Source organism: Cucurbita pepo, chromosome LG19 (genome assembly GCF_002806865.2).
Source record: "Cucurbita pepo subsp. pepo cultivar mu-cu-16 chromosome LG19, ASM280686v2, whole genome shotgun sequence".
NCBI lineage: Eukaryota > Viridiplantae > Streptophyta > Magnoliopsida > Cucurbitales > Cucurbitaceae > Cucurbita > Cucurbita pepo.
This window is the reverse complement of record NC_036656.1, coordinates 7164854-7185603: the sequence shown is the minus strand read 5'-3', so window position 1 is coordinate 7185603 and position 20750 is coordinate 7164854. Positions and strand designations below refer to the sequence as shown.

The window sequence follows — 20750 nt, the reverse complement described above, 5'->3', positions numbered from 1 at the left end:
TAAAGTTCAGTCTTAATTGAGTTAATCCAATCATCTATTTTTAATATTTTCACGTGATTTTTATACATATAAATGGGTTATAAAATAATAAGATTATAAAAGAAAAATTAAATTAAACTAAAAACAGATGCACATTAAAAGATTTTGTGACTAAAAATATAAAAAAATAAAATAAAATTATTGGGTTGGGTTGGGTTGGGTTGGGTTCGGGTCAGGCAGCGAGATCCGAAGTGAATCCGTGATTTCTATACTGGATCGGAGCTCCAAAAGAACCCGACTTCTATTTTTGGTTAACGATAAGGAGATATCTGAACACACACCAACGGTTTCAGAATTCGACACCTCAGCTCCTTCCCCATCTCTCATTCGCCCTCTCTGCCGATAACTGGACCCCACTCCAATCCACATACTATCCCATACTCTCTCTCCTCTGTTATCCCATCTTCCGCCACCTCACCCTCCCACTATACCAACCGTCCTAACAAGCGGTTGCACTATCCCTACTCTACTCCTTCACGCACCCAATCACAAGGAATTACCGCCAGAAATTTGTTCGCGATAAGCCCTCCACAATATATCCTCGCCGTAGCCGACGAAACCACATTTGCCTCTCTCTTTCCCTTCCTCTCTGTCTTTGTTTCTCTCTTCTACTTATGGCGTCGCAGTTGCTCTCACGCGCCACTTACTTCGCTGGCGGCATTCCCAGTCTCCGCAAGTTGCACAGAGAGACCACCACCACTAACAACCACGTCGCCTTCGTCCACACCAGGCCCATCGCCGAGGGAGCCAACTTGATTTGGGGACGCCAATTGCGGCCGTCTCTGCTTCTCGATAACCTCTCGGCCAAACGGGAGACGGTTCGGCCTACCTATGCCGCAGCCTCCTCTTCTCCCGCGGGAGGTAGCGATTCTGCCGGGTGAGGTTCGTTTCCTCCGGTTTGGACCGGATCGGATCCGAGATTCAGCTTTCAACTCATTCTACTTTAATGTTGCAGGGAGGCGAAAGTTGCCCCGGCTGGTTTCTTCGAGAAGTATCCGGCGTTGGTCACCGGATTCTTCTTCTTCATGTGGTAGGTTTTAGGGGTAGGGATAGTGTAGGTCACGTGTTGTGCACGGTGGATGCCGGCTGTAAATCGTAGTTATAATTATGGTTGCTTTGAGCTGGGTGTTTGCGAAATTACTGTGCTGCCCTTTTGGTGTTGTAATTGTAGGTACTTTTTGAACGTGATTTTCAATATCCTCAACAAGAAGATCTATAATTACTTCCCCTATCCTTAGTACGTATATTATTTACAGGAAAGTGAAAAACTTTCTTTTCCTTTTCAATTGTATTTTAATTTATTCTGTTTTTTTCGTTATTAATGTTTCGAGTTTTTGTCTACGTGGCAGTTTTGTATCCGTGATCCATTTGTTGGTTGGGGTGGTGTACTGCTTGATAAGCTGGGTTGTGGGTCTCCCCAAGCGAGCGGTGAGTCATGGCTCCACAAATCTTTCTTACCATTTTTAAACGCTTAATTTTATATCTAATAAGTTGTATTTAATTTTTTTATTAAATTAAATATCAACTTTACCTTTTGTATTTATTAGATTATCAACCCATTTATCATTAATAAACAAATTAAGTTGTTATAATATCGAAATTAAAATTTAATGTTTCAGATTCAGTTAGATTCAATTAAATTTTATATATAATGAATACCATAAATTTAGATCTTCTTCAAAAACTTTTAACTTATGTAGAAAAAAGAATTTAATACTCATGTATATGGAAGGGTAATTTTATAAAAGAATTTTATATATAAATTACATCAACGTAGTTAAATTGATGTAGAACAAATTGATGTAGAACATGTACCCTCCATTAAGAAATCAATTGTCGATCCACGTATTTTTACTAGGAATGTCATGAATAGCATTGTTTTTTAAAGTTTTAGGAATGTTGATCCACGTATTTTAGGAATAACATTTTTACTAGGAATGTCACCTTTAGGCTTTCCCTTTTGATCTTCCCTTCAAAGTTTTAAACGCGTCTGTTACGAGAGATTTTCACACACTTATAAAGAATGCTTTGTTCTCCTCTCGAACTAATGTGAGATCTCACAATCCATCTCCCTTTGGGGCTAGTGTCCTCATCGACACTTGTTTCCCTCTCCAATCGATGTGGGATCTCACACAAAGTGTCTAAAACTATCTCATTTTATCTGATCTTGGAATATGGGTAGCTTTCTCTCTTAATTTAACACATGGGATGGTTAACATGTGTTTTGGTGTGCAGCCTATTGACTCAACACTCCTGAAGCTGCTGATCCCTGTAGCTTTCTGTCATGCACTTGGCCACGTCACTAGCAATGTCTCGTTCGCAGCTGTTGCTGTCTCATTCACACACACAATCAAAGGTAAACCACCAAATTTACTAATGCTTCAGTTTACAACATGTTGAATTTTATCGTTTGCCTAAAAATCTTGTTCATTTTCAGCTTTGGAACCGTTCTTTAACGCCGCCGCTTCTCAATTCATTTTGGGGCAATCCATTCCCATTACCTTGTGGCTTTCATTGGCTCCCGTTGTCATTGGTAAATTCTTCTTCTTTTACCTCATTTTTCCAGCTCTTTAATGCATTTTGATATATTACTTATATGGATTTGGTGGCATGTGGTGCTTTGTTTTTATAGTGTTCTGTTTGGATTGATCAATGCAGGTGTGTCAATTGCATCTTTGACTGAGCTTTCATTCAACTGGACTGGCTTCATTAGTGCTATGATTTCTAATATCTCATTTACCTACAGAAGTATTTATTCAAAGAAAGCCATGGTTATGTTCAACTCAACTTACCTTTGACTCTTTTAGACTATGGCATCTGTAATTGGAACTGATCTATTCTTTGTTTATAGACTGACATGGACAGCACCAACGTCTATGCCTATATCTCTATCATCGCTCTCCTTTTCTGCATTCCACCAGCTGTAATTGTAAGTTTCAATTTGCTATGAGACGACAAAGCGTAAAAGTTAAAAGAATCTTTATATAACTCAAGAGATTTCATTATTCACAGGTGGAGGGGCCTCAACTGCTGAAGTTTGGTTTCAATGATGCCATAGCTAAAGTCGGTCTAACCAAATTCGTCTCAGATCTCTTCTGGGTGGGAATGTTTTATCACCTTTACAATCAGGTACATTGCCTAAATTTTCTCTTCTTAATAATACTTGGTCCATTTGATTTTCTGTCATATTTGTTAACAACAGACCCCTATAATATGCATTCAAGAATATGTCTTTGAATTGACTCATGTTTACCGCCACTAATTATTTGTATCTAAGAGAGGGTGTAGTTTAATGGTATGAAGTAAAGAATTTTGCTTTGGATGGCTCTGACAGTTAGCAACCAACACACTGGAGAGGGTGGCACCACTTACCCATGCAGTTGGAAATGTGCTGAAACGTGTATTTGTGATTGGATTCTCCATCATTGTCTTTGGTAATGATTTCTTTTGTGCGTTTTTTTCTGGTTTTAATTGCTGCAAGGAGGTGACAATGTCATAGTTCTTCATGAGACGATGTAGTAAAATGGGGTGGCTTGCAGGTAACAAAATTTCAACACAGACTGGTATTGGAACCTGCATTGCAATAGCAGGAGTTGCACTTTACTCTTTCATCAAGGCTAAGATGGAAGAAGAGAAACGAGTGAGTTCTAGCCTTATTCATTGATTCATACACTGTTTTTTGTAATTTGATCACGTAGAAATGAAAATGATAAAGAGTTTATTGTCGAATTAGAGTGATTATCAGTAGTTGAATGCTTGATCTTCTATCTTCACATTGAACTTCTAACCTCTTGATCTAGAGTATATGTCTTAACAAGTTGAGTGATGCTTGTTTAGTTATTTTTCCTACCTTCTCCTTAAACGAAGTCTTAACTGTTTTCACAGCGAACAAAGGTGGCTTGAAGAAGCAGCATTGGAGGTGATGGGAAGCATGGAAATGAGGGGAGGATCTGGTGTTGTAAATTTTTAAATAATTCCATCACCAAGAAAAGAAAAAAAAAAAAAAAAATCCTATTGCCATGTATCTGTTATTTAATTTTCCCTTTGACCGATCAATTGTTATGATTCTGAGCTCAGACGTTTACTGAATTTGTAATTATGAATGCTTTCTCATTTCAAGGCATTTTTATTGCCGCAATGCAAAAACCTTCGCTTTCCAATAACATCCCAAAAATGATTCAAAATATCATTTTAGTTGGTCGATTGATGAGGTTTTTGGGATTATAAACCCACCAATGGCCAATCAGCGACGTTAATCATGAACTTGGAGTCCATTATCTGCAATCCAGAGTTCACGGATGGAGAATGAAATGGCGTAGAAATTAGAAACTCAAGACACGAATTTTAATAAAAATATATATACAGGGAAGAACTGGAGCTAAAAGTTCATGAAAATTGAGAAGAATCACATGGGAGGGGGAAGGGAGATGGGGGTGGTGGTAAATTAAAAAAGAAAAAAGAAAAGTGTTGCTCGACTTTGATTCATTAAAAAGCGTTTTTTTTTTAAATTAAGGAATTAAAGAAAGTAAGGAGAATTATGGAAGGTTGGATTAGAGTGAGAGAAGAGTGTTGGTTAATTGATCCTGAATTCGCCTTTTCCTATAACTTCTTCTTCTTTTCTAATCGTTTATTATTCTTTTATTGGAATTGTTATTGTTGTTGTTATTCGATGATGATAATTCTTCTATACTGCTTTTCTGTTCCTTGACTATTACGGTATTTAGGTTAAGTGAGGGAAACGCAAATTCGAAGTTCCGTTGCTGTGGGCTTTTCAATTTTGTATTGGAAGAGTGTTTTTGGTTTTTGGTTTTTGGGTTTTGATTCTAGGGTTTGGGTGTTCTTCTGTGTTTTCTTCTATTCTTTTCTCCGATCTTCACCTTCTAATTCGATGGAAGCTGCTGCTTCCGACGGCGGAAATCACAACCTGAATAATGATAATATTAACAAAATTAGTAACTCAAGTGAGGGTCTGAGCAGGCCCAAGCGCCAGATGAAGACTCCATTTCAGCTGGAAACCCTCGAGAAGGCCTTTGCTTGTTCGTTCACAAACCTTTCCTCTTCTTTTTTCTATTTTTTTTTTATAATTATTATTATTTTGCCTTCTCGCGTTTTGATTTTGTTGTGTTTCGTTGATTTGATCAGTGGAGACATATCCATCAGAGTCGACGAGGGCTGAACTGTCGGAGAAATTGGGGCTCACCGATCGGCAATTGCAGATGTGGTTTTGTCACAGGAGGTTGAAAGACAAGAAGGAACCGGCGAAGAAACCACGAAATGTGGTACCGGCGTTGCCTGATTCTCCCATTGACGAATTGAGAGTGGTAGCCGAGCCGGGTAGTGATTACGCTTCAGGGTCGGGCTCGGGTTCAAGTCCATTCGGAGATGTTGGGCTGCATAATGTGGCGTCTGGAAGTGGTGGAGACGATATGCTGATGACGAGAAGGTATTACGAACCTTCAAGGTCCATTATGGAACTTAGAGCCATTGCTTGTGTGGAGTCGCAGTTAGGCGAGCCATTGAGGGAGGACGGACCTATTATTGGGATTGAATTTGATTCATTACCACCTGATGCTTTCGGAGCACCTCTAGGTATTGCTGATATTATTATTTTATTCTTATTAAACCATTCTTCTTTTCCGACTGCATGTAGATGGACGTTAAATCATTCATATGAATAAAGAGGAGGAGTTACTTACAGAACTTCAATTTGCATCAATCATGGATCGGAGTGCACAATGAGGACCAAGAGAAGAAGCACACGTTTTATTTTCTTGTTTCAGTCTAGATTTTTAGTATTGGTTTAATTGTTTTTAATCCTACTTAGGATGTATTTAAGTATTAGCTATGATATTGCAGTACGTTTAGCTGATCTTCCATTAACGTAGCCCCTCCGATGTTTTTGTTAGTCAAGTATCAGCTTGATAAGCAATGGCGATGAAGCACTAGAATTCGAAGTTTGAGTTGTAATTAGGAGGTCTTGATCAAGGATTTGCTTCAAGTTCTCCAAGCATTTTATGAAAGGGTCCTCGTTGATTCATTTATGAATGAAACCTTTATTTCCCCTCTGCAAAGAAGTCTGAGACATCTTATTGGAAGGATTCTAGGCTGACTAGCTTAGTTACTGGCCTTTATAAGCTTGTTTCTATCGAGGTGGCCATGATATTGAGGTTGGTGTGGTGCGAGTTGCCTCTGTGGATTGGAGATACATTCTTGATCAAGGTTTCACTATTGAGAAGGCTATTGAGGATTGTTGATCTTACAAACAAGAGTGGGCTACTTCCATAATTTATATTTAAAAGACCTATGATTATGTGGAATAGGAATTTCTTAACAAGGTCCTTCTGGAAAGATGTCTTGGGCACACAATGGCATTTTTGGGTAGGTGATTGCTTGAAATTGGTTTAGTTTCATTCCTTGTCAATAGTATCCTGAGGGAAAAAGTATCGCTACCTGAAGAGAACTATTAATTGGATAGGAGTGTTCGAGGATGGAGAGCCTTATAATATGGTCAATTGGAGTGATGTGTCGAAAGGGGTGAGCATAAGAGGTCTGTTGTTGGGAACCCAATAAAAAAGAACATTGCTTTCTTGGCTTAATGGTTCCAGTGTTTTCCTTTAGAACCTGGTTCTTGTGGTATGAGGTAATTGTGACTTGTTCATATGGTTATTGACTTGCTGGTGGGGGACTTCTTAGGTGGTGCGTAGTGGAACTCTTGGAAAAAGTAGTATCCCAAACGGTCTCTCTATGTTAGATAGGTCGTTTTTCTTCTCTTTTTTTTTCTTTAAGATAGGAATCATTTGTTGTGGCTTCATCCCTTTTTTGTTCTTGTGTGAGGGGCACTACAGGAAAGCTTTTGGTGTTTGCTTAGTCCCTATCAAAAACTATAAGAAAAAATTAAGAAGTGTTTTGAGCTAGTTAAAAGCACTTCTCTCTAGTCCAAATGTGATGCAAGTGACATTCTTATTGAGCTTAGTATTTTGTTTTTTACTCGCATAAATTCTGCCTACCATCTGATGCTGTAAAGTTGATTTGTGGTTTTGATTTATTTGAAGATAAATTTTTTCCATAAAATTGTTTATTTAATGGATAAAAACTGCTTGAAAAGAATTACTTGGATTATTGTATTTATTCAAATATATCTCAAAAACCTATTTTGTTTGCATTAGTCGTACTCTACTATGATCAGGTTTTCTCCTAGTATGTTGTTATCTTGTTGAGTATGACACTATGACTTGATGCTAGATTACAACAGTATTCTTGATGATAATAGTATTGTGCTGAACATTCTGTCACTTGTGATTAAACAGTGGCTGAACAGCAGAAGCGATCTGGACATTTGTATGGGGACAAATATGATCAGCGGGATGCAAAATCAAATAAAGTTAGTCTATTTTGTTAATTGAATATGGTGTTTCACTGTACTTTAGCATTTCTACCCAATGGTGACATACTGATTCATCCTGATCTAAACCTTTCCTTATAATTTTTCTATTCTCTCTGTTTCGATTATTCATGATGTTATGTTTTTTGATTTATAAAATTTTCTGTTGGGCACTTCACCAAAGGTCCTCACTTTTTTTCCCCTCGCATTTATGCCCTAGAGAGTTGCTCCAGCATGTCTTTATAGTTTATAACACATTTTGAAGTTGTACTATGTTGCCCCTAATTGCTACCATAGTGAGCCTTTTTAAGTAAAATTTTATCATGTATGTATATGTACATACATCTATATCTCTAACTATCTATATCTATATATATAATATTTGTTAAGAAAAATGAAAAAAATTACACATGCAAATACAATTAGTCCACCTCAAAAGGAGCTTAAATACAGGCAACGGAAACCAAAGATAATAATGATTAGAAAGGGCTCTAATTTCACCTGGGATTATTACAAAACTCCATGGTAACGTTTACCCAAAGGGTAGTGTTGTAGGCAACACATCCCTGAAAAAAAAAACTCAACCCCCTAAATATTATCAAGCTAAACAATCTACAATGGATAGCAAGAGAGGTTGTCCTCCATCGGGCTCTTCCAACAGTGGGGTCGGTTCTTCCTTATAAACAGCAGGTAAAACACCACCTCCAAACAACTAGTGCAAAAAATCACTATAGAAGGTGCAGAGAGAATTAATGAAGATTATATGCCAGCCTGATCATTATCAAATACAGATGTTTAATTGAGTTAATATAATCATTGAATATTATACAACTTGAGTTAACATAGTTACAATTGGAAATGATTTTATTTGTGTATCTACTTCTGGTTTATCATGTTGAAATGGACTGAATTCTTGTGCAGGCAACTGCAAGGGCATTCCCGGAATATCCATTTATGCCAGACCAGTCTAGAATTAGAGCTGATGCTTATGGACCAGTTGCCCAATCACATTATCCAGATTCATTAGTCGAGGTTTCAGCAGCCAGGACTCCATTTTTGCTTGGTCGTGAACAGTTGAATAGGAGCCATAATTATCATGGTCAGGTCTCAAGGGTTCGTCTTCTGTCTCAACAGGAGCAGCAAGGAGTTGCAGTTCCATCTCCTGCCGATGATAACACATTTGTTCCTGCAAGTATCAGGAATCCAATGGTTGTACAAGAAGATTCGTATATGTTACCTGATGGGCAAGTTTTCCCAAATGATGTCATCATTAGGATGGAAAGAAAACGCAAGGTATTCCCCAAGCATTCAAAAGATGCTGGGATACTTCCTTGTTTTTGGGGGGGTGGGGGGTGGAGGGATTGTAGAGTTTGAATTATCTTATTTCTTACTGTTTCTTTCTGTAGAGTGAAGAAGCTCGTCTGAACAAAGAAGCTGAAGCCCATGAAATAAGAATGCGAAAAGAGCTTGAGAAACAAGACAATTTGAGGAAAAAGGTTTAATTTGTTGTTTAATTTATTTTAAATAATTATTAGTTTTCTTTTATAAATAAAAGAAACTATGTTTACAATATGTATGCTGCTTTACTAAGAAAAACTGAAAGAAACTTCTCTTCGAAAAACAATGAATTTTGTTTCTGGCAGAGTGAAGAGCGAATGAGGAAAGAAATGGAAAAGCAAGATCGTGAAAGAAGGAAAGAAGAGGAGAGGTTACAGCGAGAAAAACAGCGAGAAGTAGAAAGGTTGAAGCGTGAGGAAAGACGTGAACTTGAACGGAGGGAAAAGTTTCTGCAGAGGGAGTATTTGAGGGTAGGTTAAAAGGGTTCTCCTCAGCTTCTAGGTTCTTAAGGAAACTACTATAATAGGTAATAAGTTATCCTTGCTCACTATCATTTACTTCAACTTTAGGCTGAGAAGAGGAGGCAAAAAGAAGCTATTCGCAAGGAAAAGGAAGCAGTGAGACGCAAAGCTGCTATTGAGAAGGCTACTGCACGTAGAATTGCTCGTGAGTCTATGGAACTTATTGAGGATGAACAGCTTGAACTGATGGAAATAGCAGCTGCAAACAAAGGATTATCCTCCATATTAAGTCTTGATCACGACACTTTGCAGAATCTCGAGTCTTTCCGAGGTTTGCATTGTTTTCGAGTTGCAACCTATTTTAGATATTACTATCCTTTGAGCTTTTTAACTTCAAGTATTGTAAGATTAGGTGGTACTTGGTAGTCAGTCCTGTGAGCTCAATGCCGATGCTTGTTTGCTAGTTCAAATACTTAGTACTCATTAAGTAAAAAAATAAGAACAGATCCTTCATGTCAATTCCATTCCCTCTATTTCTTTGTATGTCCAAATGAGTAAAGTATATATTCAAATCCCAATTTATTTTTATTTTTTAAACTACGCTACCTATTAGTTCATCAAAATGACAAATCAGGTTACTCCTGTTACCTTTGTACCAAACAGTTTTTATTCTGATGATAAGATGCTTTTAGGACTCCTGTTCTTGTTTGCTTTGGTTATCTTATTATTGTTGTTATTATCATCATTATCATTATTGATATTACTATTTTGTAGTTGTCTGAATCTTACAGTCAGCTCATATTATTTTCAGATTATCTAGGTGCATTTCCACCCAAGTCTGTGCAATTGAAAAAACCTTTCAGCATTCAGCCTTGGATCAATTCAGAGGAGAACATTGGTAACCTTCTCATGGTAGATCTCAAAGCCTCCTTCTTTGTATAGTTCAACGAGCATTTTAAGAGTTATGGTAGTTCTGTTGCCTCATGATGACTTTTATTTTTGAGCTGTTGAAGGTTACTTCTACATCTTTGCTTTTGTAAATGCACTTCCAATTTTTTTAGAATATGAATTTTCTGAGTCATTCACTTGTATGCATGCCTTAAATTTAAGAGTTACATGATCACTGTTAAATGCTCTACCATATTCTCTTAAAATACATAATTGTAAAGTTGTCACAATTTGTTCTTTAGAAAGTTTTGGAGTTTTATATCTTCATTTAATTCCTAATTAATTTGTCATGGATCAAGGATGTAATTTGATTACACATTGTGCATTGACATATCAGTTAGTTCCAAGATGTTGTCAATTCCCTGATACCACTTTAAGTTTTTTTGGTTCTGTGCTTCATATAACTTGTAGTTCATTTTGCATCCATTTTACTTCATCTTATTAGCATTTGTTCTGGAAAGTGGCAATTGGAAAAACTTTTCCAGTCTGGATGCTGTAACATCTTTTTGAAAGGAAAATTGGACACCTAAATATATTGCATTTCTTTTTCCAGGTCTGGAGATTTTTTATTACATTTTCTGATGTTCTAGAGCTATGGCCCTTTACTCTTGATGAGTTTGTTCAAGCTCTTCATGACTATGTAAGTTCTCATTAGGACATTTTCTACCCAACAAAATAATCGAAGTTTGCTTCTTTTTGACGCACTTCTTAAATTCAATCCTAGGATTCAAGATTACTGGGTGAGATTCACATTTGTCTTCTGAGACTGATTGTAAAAGATATTGAAGATGTTGCAAGAACACCTTCTGCAGGATTGGGAATGAATCAGAATGGTGTTGCCAACACTGGAGGTGGACATCCACAAATTGTTGAAGGGGTAATCACTTGAATAATACAAATAATTTGCATATTTACGATGGTTCCTTTTGTGTTTTATCAGAACCGTCTGACATTTATTTTTTTTTGTCAGGCATATGCGTGGGGGTTTGACATTTGCAACTGGCAGAAACATTTAAACCCATTAACATGGCCTGAAATATTTCGACAACTAGCATTATCAGCTGGATTTGGACCTCAGTTAAAGAGGAGTTTGGCATGGTCTGAAATGCGTAGCAATGATGAGGTCTATTTTTTTTAATTCTTTTTCAATGAGCAATTTCTCTATGTAACAGAACTCTCTAATTTTTGTACTTCATTGCCAGAAATTCATTGCCCTTAAGTGGCAATGTCAGGAAGCATGTAGGGGGATGCTACTGTAAATAGTGGAGGAGCTTTTCTTTTTAATTATACTGTTAGCACTAAAACATCTTGATAGATCTGTTGCGTATGCTACAAGTTCTGAATTCCAAGGCCACACCTGTTCATAAATATCTCTCTTCCCACATTTGGACCTTCTTTTAGTACATGCATGAATTTTCATATGTATTGAATCAGTCTCTATTGAATAATTTGGACCTTCCTTAGTAACTTTTAAACTGTCGATGTTCTTATTGAATTTGTCTTGATTTGTAGGCTAAATGTGGTGAGGATGTAGTTTCTACTCTTCGCAATGGTTCAGCAGCTGAAAATGCATTTTCTATCATGCAAGAGAAGGGTTTGTTAGCTCCTCGAAGATCTAGGCATCGGCTCACTCCTGGAACTGTCAAATTTGCTGCTTTCCATGTCCTTTCACTAGAAGGCAGTCAGGGGTTAACAGTACTAGAACTTGCAGAGAAGATACAGGTGAGCATAATATTTTTGTTGACTGAGAATTTTGATACTGCTTTTAGCTTGCTAATTTTAATAAGAAACTTACGCATAAGTCAATTGCATAGAGATCTGGACTTAGAGATCTGTCTACAAGCAGAACACCAGAGGCTTCTATTTCTGTTGCTTTGACGAGGGATACTAAGCTTTTTGAAAGAATAGCTCCTTCTACATATCGTGTACGAGCTCCCTATAGGAAGGATCCAGATGATGCCGAGGACTTACTTTCAGTAGCCAGAAAGAAGATTCAGGTATTCCAGAATGGGTTTTTGGCTGGAGAAGATGCTGATGATGTTGAAAGAGACGAAGAATCTGAATGTGATGATGTTGATGAAGATCCTGAAGTTGATGATGTAGCGACGACATCTTTGGTGAATGAAGATGTTAGCAAAGGAGATGCTAACCTGGGAGTTGAGAATGAAAACTCATGTCATGATATTGATGGAAATCCACAGAATGAGATTGCCAAAAATATACCATCGTCTCCCCTAAGTGGCTCCAAGGACACAAAATATTTAAATATACCTACAGAGCAACATGCTGCTGTTGATGGGACTACTGTTACTGATCTTGATCAAGAAAATATGGAGATTGATGAGAGCAAGGAAGGTGAATCATGGATTCAAGGACTTACAGAAGGTGAATATCATGATCTTAGTGTTGAGGAGCGGTTGAATGCCCTTATCGCCTTAACCAGCATCGCAAATGAAGGAAACTCAATTCGCCTTGTTCTTGAGGTAGTGTCACGTCTAGTTTTGTATATGGAATTTATTCATGATATTTATTGGAGGATTTTGATTTTAATAATAATGGTTATATAGGATCGCTTGGAAGCCGCGAATGCTGTCAAGAAGCAAATGTTGGCAGAGGCTCAGATTGATAAATCTCGCCTGAAAGAAGATATCATTACTAAATCAGATTTTCCAATGCACATTGTGAGCAAGGTGGAAACTGAACTCAATGGTTCCGCTATGGAGGATGGCCAAAGCCCTTTTCCTGTTGCTGACAATCAGAACAATGAAACAACCCTTAGCACTGCAGAAAACCTCGGTAGTGTGCCTAATGAGAGGGCTACTTTAGTGCCAGATTTTTTCCCAGTCCCAGATAACTTTTTGGCTCAACAATGTGGACATGCTTCAAAGAGGTCACGTTCACAGTTAAAATCTTATATTGCCCACAGAGCAGAAGAAATGTACACTTACAGGTCCTTGCCTCTAGGTCGAGATCGTAGGCGTAATCGATACTGGCAATTTGTTGCATCTTCTTCAAGCAATGATCCTGGTTCTGGGAGAATCTTTGTAGAAATGTATGATGGAAAATGGATGCTTATTGATTCTGAAGAGGTAGACATTTTGTTTTTGTGGTGCTTAGTTTATCTTATATGAGGTCCTGTTTTTAAAGTATCTTCTTCCCATTTTTATTTAGAGGTGGACATACATTGCATACCCTCTGTCGGTTCATTGAATTTAGTTAGTTTAGTTCCCTAGAATGTTCTGTTCCATTTATTATTTCAGCTCTCGGAATCAGGATTTTCTCTACACAGTTGAATATTGTGTACTATAGCGGAATTTCTGTTGGACTAAAATTGTTAAACATCAGGCATTAGTGTATTCAAAGCAATTAGTTGTTTCATACGTGCTTTTATCTTCTCTTTTTTTTTTTTGTCATTAGATCAGATTAATCCATGCCAAAATAATAATAATAAAAAAAAAATAAAATCTTGCCATCTAGTTTTGATTGTCGGGGTACTCTGAAATTTGTCAGTAGATGTACCGTATACCAGGTTTTGAGAGAAGGTTCTTTGTATTTTTATGTAGTAGTTTGGCATATGCTTTAGAACCTTTTCTTATAAGATTCTTTTTATCCATATAGCTTATGTAACTTATTGCATCTCTCAAACAGCTGAATTTGGTGGTCAATCCTTTGTGTCTAGATTCCGACTTGCATTTTTTTACCTTTGCAATTAATTGATCTCTCTTATTTGTAGGGCTTTGATGCTCTTTCAATGGCTTTGGACACACGTGGGGTTAGAGAATCACACCTACGCATAATGTTGCAAATGATAGAGACATCATTTAAGGAAAATGTTCGGAGGAATCTGCAGTGTGTCAATGTGATGGTTCAAAGTCAAATTACTCCTAAAAATGAAAACGATGAATCGAGCTCTAGTCCTGATTGCAATGCCAGTTTTAACAGTCCTAGCAGCACTGTTTGCGGTTTAAATTTGGATACAACGATAACATCATCTTCATTTAGAATTGAGCTCGGGAGAAATGAAAATGAAAAGAAGGCTGCATTTAGAAGGTATCAAGACTTGCAGAGGTGGATGTTAAGAGAGTGCTTTAGCACATCAACATTATGTGCCATGGAGTTTGGAGAAAAAAGGTGCAGGCCGCTGTTGGACATTTGCGATTCTTGTCTGTGCTTGTTTGATTCTCAACATTCTCACTGCTCTTCATGCCATCAAACTTATGGCACTAGTGAGAACGATACTAATTTTCTGGAACACGAATGTCACTGTACGAGGGAAAGGAAGTCTTACCATTGGGATACACATGCATTAGATGCATCTCTTCCCCTCAAAAGTAGATTACTCAAGGCCCTCTTAGCTTTCATTGAGGTAAGCAATAACCATTAAGACCATTTTCAACAGAATTCCTATTTCATTTTTAGATTTGGAGGCTCATGCCTGCACTTTAAGCTGCCTTGAACTCTACATTAGGAGTTTCTTTTTCACAGGTACATGTTCCTTCAGAAGCTTTTCAATTGTTTTGGACAGAACAAAGGAAAGATTGGGGTGTCAGGATGAAATTATCTTCAACTATTGAGGAGCTACTACAGGTATTTCTACGTTTTCAAGTTTTCAAGTGCTGAGCTTATATAAAGTTGTTATAAACCTCCAACCCTGGATCTTTTAAACTGTTGGCTATCTGTTTTATCCATAAACCCTCGTCCTCATAAATCTGGGTTACTAACCGTCTTCCTCGCCTACTTCTCTCAACAGTTATTTGTTATAACACTTGCTTGAACTAGCAGGAACTTGTTTTTATCGTTGCCAAGTTTTCCTTCTGATATCAATTAGATGCTTGAAATCGGTAGTTGATTGATTCTTCATTACTACACATGCCTTCTTATTATTTGGTGCTGTTTGGCAGAAGAATGTGCATGCTCATGTAATACCTAGCCAGTGAACTTGGGAGTTAATATTTAATTTCTAGTTACATAGTTGATATGTATATTGCGGTATGCATCCCTGCTGTGTTCTAATATTTGTTCATCTCGTATCTGTATTTGAATCCAGAATCTGTTCATATCAAATCTGCTAATTGTTTCTAGATTTTTTGTTCTCACTATTCTTCGAATGGATGAAGCTTTAACCATTTATTTTGATGAATTTTACAGATTTTGACCCTGTTTGAAAGTGTAATTAAGCGAGACTTCCTAAAATCAGACTTTACTACAACAGACGAACACCTGAGCTCATGTTCTATCTCTAGGAATGTTATACGTGACGCAGCAGATGTTGGGTCTGTTCTTACATTACCATGGATTCCACGGACTAGTGCAGCTGTTGCTTTAAGGCTTTGTGAGATAGATGTATCAATTTATTATATCGGGTGTGAGAAACCAGAGCCTGACCAGTATAAGGAAATCGGAGAACATGTAGTAAGTTATCTCTTCTCTTATTGCTTCCTTATTGCAGACGTTATAGTATCTGTCATGAAATAAGTTGATACATGTTCTTTTTGTGTGCCTTGTTGCGGAAAGTGTATTATCATCCTTCGAAACTGATGACTTGTCTCTCTGCAGAACTTTCCCAGTAGATTTGTCCAGATTAAGAATGAAAACGAACTGGACTATGATGGTCTAATGAAGCAAGAAAACTTGGCTGATCCAAAAAGTTTAAGGAACAGCTACAAACGTGGTCGAAGGAGTCGAGATTATGGACGTCGTAAAAGGTGGCAGAAAAAAGTTAATGGTTCCAAATCTAGCCATGTCCGGCCAAATGTGAAGAGTAATGAGAAGATGAATGAAGAACAGAGGGAACTGGGACAAGGTATGCAGGTTTTGGGGGTACGGGGTCGCCGTACTGTAAGGAAGCGAAGGGCTGAGAATAGCATTCCAGATGAAGGATTGTTGGGGCTCGTGCCTAGTAGTAGTACTCAGAATATAGATGAATCTCCAAAAGACTATATTGGGGAATGGGAGGATGAAAAAATGGATAGGTTCGTGGATATGGAAGATGATGAGAACGTGATGGAAGATGAAGAGAACGAAGAGGATGAAGAGAATGTAAACAACGTAGAACCAATGGACTCAGACGAGGATGCGCAGGAAGTTGGATATGAGCAAGGGAGTTGGGAGTATGGTATTGACAATGGCACCTCCAACAGATGGAATGGTGATTTAAGGGTGGCTAGTGATGAGGAGGATGTGGAGTTATCTGAGGACTACAATGGCACTGAAGAGGGTGGAAATGATTTTGGGGAGGAAGAGTTAGATGATGATACGAGCGTGGAGTCGGATTGTTCACCAAATAGGATAGTAGGCAATAACGGTGGAAGAGAATCCCCTGTTTCCGACGATTATAGTGATTAAATACTGAGAGACACTTGAGAAAAGCTGCGTAGTTTTGAATACCCTTCACTAGCGGCTGAGTTTGTACAGGGGAAACAAAATAGAGCAGTATCCCCAAATATATTAGTGTTAGAACCCCCTCGAGGGGCGGGCATCATGACTGGCATTACCTACAGGATCCCTACTCTAATTTATTGGTGGAAATCTAGCGTTGTATCATTCCTCTTAGAGTAACTATTTGATAATAAAACAAAAAATTGTAAAGTTAATAGTTGTTGATACATGATGTTCTACAAGGGGAGAACCATATAGCTCTTGTTTACATTGTAGAATCGTCGAAATTTTATAAGGCTCTGTTTTATTACTAACAAGTATTCTCTCTGTTTTGTTATTGGGATTCTTATCGGGATGCCATTTCATGGCAAGTTTCCTGTAAGCCTTCTTCAAATCATCGTCTTTGGCACTCTTATTTACCTGCAAAATCTTATAATAATCTTCACCCATGTGTTCTGAGAGCTGTTGGGGCATAGAACAGTGGCAGACAGGGATGGGTCGGGAAGAACAAGAAGACTGGAAACTTCCAGGTGGAATTAGATGATTGATTTGGCCACTCTTGGGAAGCAAAGCTAATCGATCGAAGCTAAGCCATTAGCCCAACACCCAATTCTCCTGTGTTCGATCTCTCCCGTCTCCACTTTTGTCGACGATTTCTCCATCTCTAATCCTTTTCAAATGGAAGAATCGCCATGGCCACAAAAGCTTCAAGTCCTGACCCACATTCTGCTCTGCCCCACCACTGCGCCGCCGCTCGCTTCTCAATATTTCGTCGCTACCAAAATCCCCTGTTACCTCAATTGGGATTACCCCCCTCTCCTCTGCCCTAAACCTTCAATTTTCCCCTTTCTCTCTCTTCACCTTCAATGGGGTTTCTCTCTCTTCCTCAAAAGACTCTCCCGATTCGGCCTCCCTAAAACCTCCTGGCGATCCAAATGCCCTTTTCAACACCCTCCGCCATCGATTCTCGCTAAAGGCGTCAATCCCGCTCAGTGGGGCGATGAACAGAGGAGAACCTACGTGAGAATGAGGCTCAGAAGAAAGCGTCTGGGTAGCGACGTTCATCCCTTAATCCCAATTATAATTCCCAATATGTTGTTGTTTTCCCTTCTGCTATGGAATCCATTATCTTCCACTGATTGATCAATTATTGTACAACTCAGAAATTCTGCTCTAAATCCATTATTGTGGGCACTTGTTTCGATTGATCGGCTCTTCTGGGTCGGGTTCAGATTTCAAATTTGGGAAGAACTCATTAATGGGTGAAGGTAGAGTAGAGTAAATAGTGGTTATGAAAGCGATGGAGGAAACCAGATATCAAATGAGTGAAAATAAAGTATATTCCATTAATGCGAGTGGGTGGAAAGTAATTGAGGCTGAGAAATGTGGAAGAACAGAAACAATAATCGGAGAAGACAACAAAATGAATTCCGTAGAAATTTGGTCTCACTTTCTCGGCAGTATATAATCGCAAGTGTGCACAGAAATAATTGGGCCAAAAAACACAGAAAAGCTTTTAATTGGAGCTGCCATGGCGGAAGTATAAGGGCGGGCATAGTGATACTATAAATTCAATTAATTGTTTATTCAAATATTATTTTATCTTACTTACTTTACCCTTAGTTTCTTGTTTCACTTTATTCCTTATTTTCCCAACAAGAAACGCTCCCATATCAAACATTACATATTATTTAATGTCTATTAATTTCCAAACAACATCATTTTTATTATAAAAAAAAATTGCTGAATAAAATCACACTCCGCTAGATCAATAGCTGTAATAAACTAGTTATTATATATAATCATGTTATACTAACTTAGGTTTCTCCACACCCTTATAAAAATGGGCAATGAACTCAATATAAACGTATTTGTCAGGGAGACTTTTTCACATAAAGAATGCAACACTGCATGGTGTTAGGATTTGATACAATTTGTAATAGTTCAAGCTCAAAAAGAGGTAAAAAAACTAGGAGAAGTGTAGCCCACCAGGTGTTTTATTAAGATTAAACAATCATAGGCATAATTGGAGGAGAAGGTGGAAAGAAAAATACAAAGTCACAAAATTTGTTGAGAATGAAACTTAGATTTAAAAAGATATTGAGAAATTAGCGTTGAAATGGTGAAGAGAAGCGACCATAGTGAGCGGTATGGCATGTAAATGCGTGTGGTGGGTGTTGAAAAGGTCAATTTTTTAGGTGGTGGCCGCGGGAGTTTTGGGGCTATTATGCAGCGCCAGTCGCGCAAGGCAATGCGGGCCACGCCTACAGTCTGTTTGACAAATGACAGGGCCACCCATCCTCCTCCTCTTCTGAATATGCCTTCAAATCCCACATGATCCTTCCACTAAATGCCATTCTTTTCCTTTGTCCCGCCCACTCCCACATTCCCAACATTCAAATCTATACACAGTTTCTATCCTTAACATTTTTATATCTATCTCGATACTTAATCAGTTCTATTCAAATTTGACTATAGATAAAATGGTCAAAATTTAATCTAGCACGTACCCGCCTCAATTTTAGGTACAGTTAATGGTCGTTGTGGCACAAAAATGAATGCTTTTTTTAGTTATAGCTCCATTATTCAAATTCTAACATATTTTCAACACCCACCATCAATTGCTTCACCTAAGTACCCACTTTATTTGATTTTCAGCTACCCTCTACAGAAGCCTATACAAATTATTTTTCTCATCTCCATTTAAAATATACATTAAATGTGATACACAAAAGTCTAATGTTCTTTCTTCCCTCTAATTATTCATTTGAACTTTTGCTTTCAAGCGTAGCAAAAAAGAAATTACACTGCGGTTTAATAATTTTGTTTCCTCCTTGTTTAATTATTTAATCAAAGTTGATTTCATTTTGTTCTAAAGTGTCTTACAAGGCATAACTCAATCAATTAGATTGGGAAATCAATCTTTCCTTGATTATTAATCAAAGAATATTTGTAAAAAGAAAAAAAAAAATTACAATAGTTCGAATCTCAAACATTTTGATCCAAAATTAAAGCTAATCGGACTTAAATGTAACCTATTTGAAATTTGACCCTACCCACATGCACCTAAGGAGTAGAAACTGTGAAAGACATATTTGGAAAGGAGGCCTATAAAATAATGTCGCCTATCCCAACACTCCTTCACTATACAAACATCAACAGCCGAAGCTCTTATCTTCTTCATTTCAAGGGCAGAGGCATTCATGGCTTCCTCAACCAAGCTCCTTTCTCTTCTTCTTCTCAGTCTTTTCTTCATTCAAATCCATGGCAGAGAAAGCAACTTCTTCAGCAAAGTACCCAACAACAATGGCGAATCCCAAATCCCCAACAAAGTCGACCCTTTAACAAACTCAGAAAAAACCACCAACCCACAAGATCAAGACCCCAATTTTATCCCTCAAACCCAAGACAACGGCTATGGTCTCTACGGTCACGAATCCGCCCAATTCTCTACTTCCGACGCTAAATTCTCCGATCCCAACGCTAGAACCGGCGGCCGACCGTTTACTACCACCACTACCTACGATGACGGCGAGAACAACTACAAAAGAAACGACGACGTTTCTTACAAATCTGAGTCAGAGGAGTACTACAACTACAACAACAATTACAACAACGACAATTTCCAAAACAGCAACTGGAAAAAACCGTACGAGAATTCGTTTTACTACAACAAGGATCTTTACGACAACCGACGACAAAGCTTCCAAAACACCCGCCTATCTCGAAACGAGTATGCAACAACAACAACTCCTTCATACGACGAGGAAAAATACAACGACGACAACAACAACAATTTCTACGTCAACAACCGCGATGACAATGAGAACAACATGGCTCGACAAGGGATGAGCGACACGAGATTCATGGAGAACGGAAAGTACTTTTATGACCTCAACAGGGAGCCTCAGCATCAAAGCAGGCCGAGCCGGAATAATTTCAGAAACAACAACAACTACAACACGAACCAATACGGTAATTCCATGGGAAGGTATCAGAATGATGAGACAGAATTCCAAGAGGAATCCGATGAGTTCGTGCCATAAATGTCCGTCACCACTACTAAATTATCAAAATTATATATTTACTTGTGCATGGGAATGTATGTCCTGACTTCATATTTAATTCTGTTTCGTTCTCCAGCAAAGATCATATATAAATGTGGTAGCTTCTTCATCTTTTGTTTTCTGGGTCTGCAAGAAATA

The 20750-nt window shown here is 38.0% G+C and overlaps 4 protein-coding genes across 6 annotated transcripts; all 4 read left to right on the top strand.

The window, feature by feature from the left end:
• Positions 1-530: 530 nt before the first annotated feature.
• LOC111781557 (triose phosphate/phosphate translocator, chloroplastic) lies at positions 531-4202 on the top strand. 2 transcript variants are annotated; one of them, XM_023662223.1, is made up of 12 exons: positions 531-916; positions 995-1069; positions 1211-1276; positions 1389-1467; positions 2275-2395; positions 2477-2572; positions 2698-2810; positions 2891-2968; positions 3052-3168; positions 3374-3473; positions 3579-3679; positions 3925-4202. In XM_023662223.1, exons 1-12 carry the CDS (start codon positions 654-656, stop codon positions 3940-3942), a joined length of 1227 nt encoding a protein of 408 aa, XP_023517991.1. In that variant the 5' UTR covers positions 531-653; the 3' UTR covers positions 3943-4202. The 2 variants fall into 2 exon arrangements, with proteins under 2 accessions (XP_023517991.1, XP_023517992.1); XM_023662224.1 differs by having other exon boundaries at positions 788-921.
• A 243-nt stretch (positions 4203-4445) lies between these two features.
• LOC111781556 (homeobox-DDT domain protein RLT1-like) lies at positions 4446-16862 on the top strand. 2 transcript variants are annotated; one of them, XM_023662222.1, is made up of 19 exons: positions 4446-5075; positions 5182-5628; positions 7347-7420; positions 8342-8452; positions 8555-8713; positions 8827-8916; positions 9064-9228; positions 9328-9550; positions 10031-10131; positions 10721-10807; positions 10892-11044; positions 11138-11290; positions 11680-11889; positions 11982-12650; positions 12735-13256; positions 13901-14533; positions 14653-14754; positions 15316-15579; positions 15724-16862. In XM_023662222.1, exons 1-19 carry the CDS (start codon positions 4928-4930, stop codon positions 16510-16512), a joined length of 5100 nt encoding a protein of 1699 aa, XP_023517990.1. In that variant the 5' UTR covers positions 4446-4927; the 3' UTR covers positions 16513-16862. The 2 variants fall into 2 exon arrangements, with proteins under 2 accessions (XP_023517990.1, XP_023517989.1); XM_023662221.1 differs by having other exon boundaries at positions 8342-8713.
• A 171-nt stretch (positions 16863-17033) lies between these two features.
• LOC111781559 lies at positions 17034-17749 on the top strand. Its single transcript, XM_023662226.1, has one exon. The coding sequence runs from the start codon at positions 17224-17226 to the stop codon at positions 17686-17688; it is 465 nt and encodes a 154-aa protein (XP_023517994.1). The 5' UTR covers positions 17034-17223; the 3' UTR covers positions 17689-17749.
• Positions 17750-19673: 1924 nt separating this feature from the next.
• On the top strand, positions 19674-20726 carry LOC111781558 (protein E6-like). Its single transcript, XM_023662225.1, has one exon. The coding sequence runs from the start codon at positions 19749-19751 to the stop codon at positions 20589-20591; it is 843 nt and encodes a 280-aa protein (XP_023517993.1). The 5' UTR covers positions 19674-19748; the 3' UTR covers positions 20592-20726.
• The last annotated feature ends 24 nt before the right edge of the window (positions 20727-20750 follow it).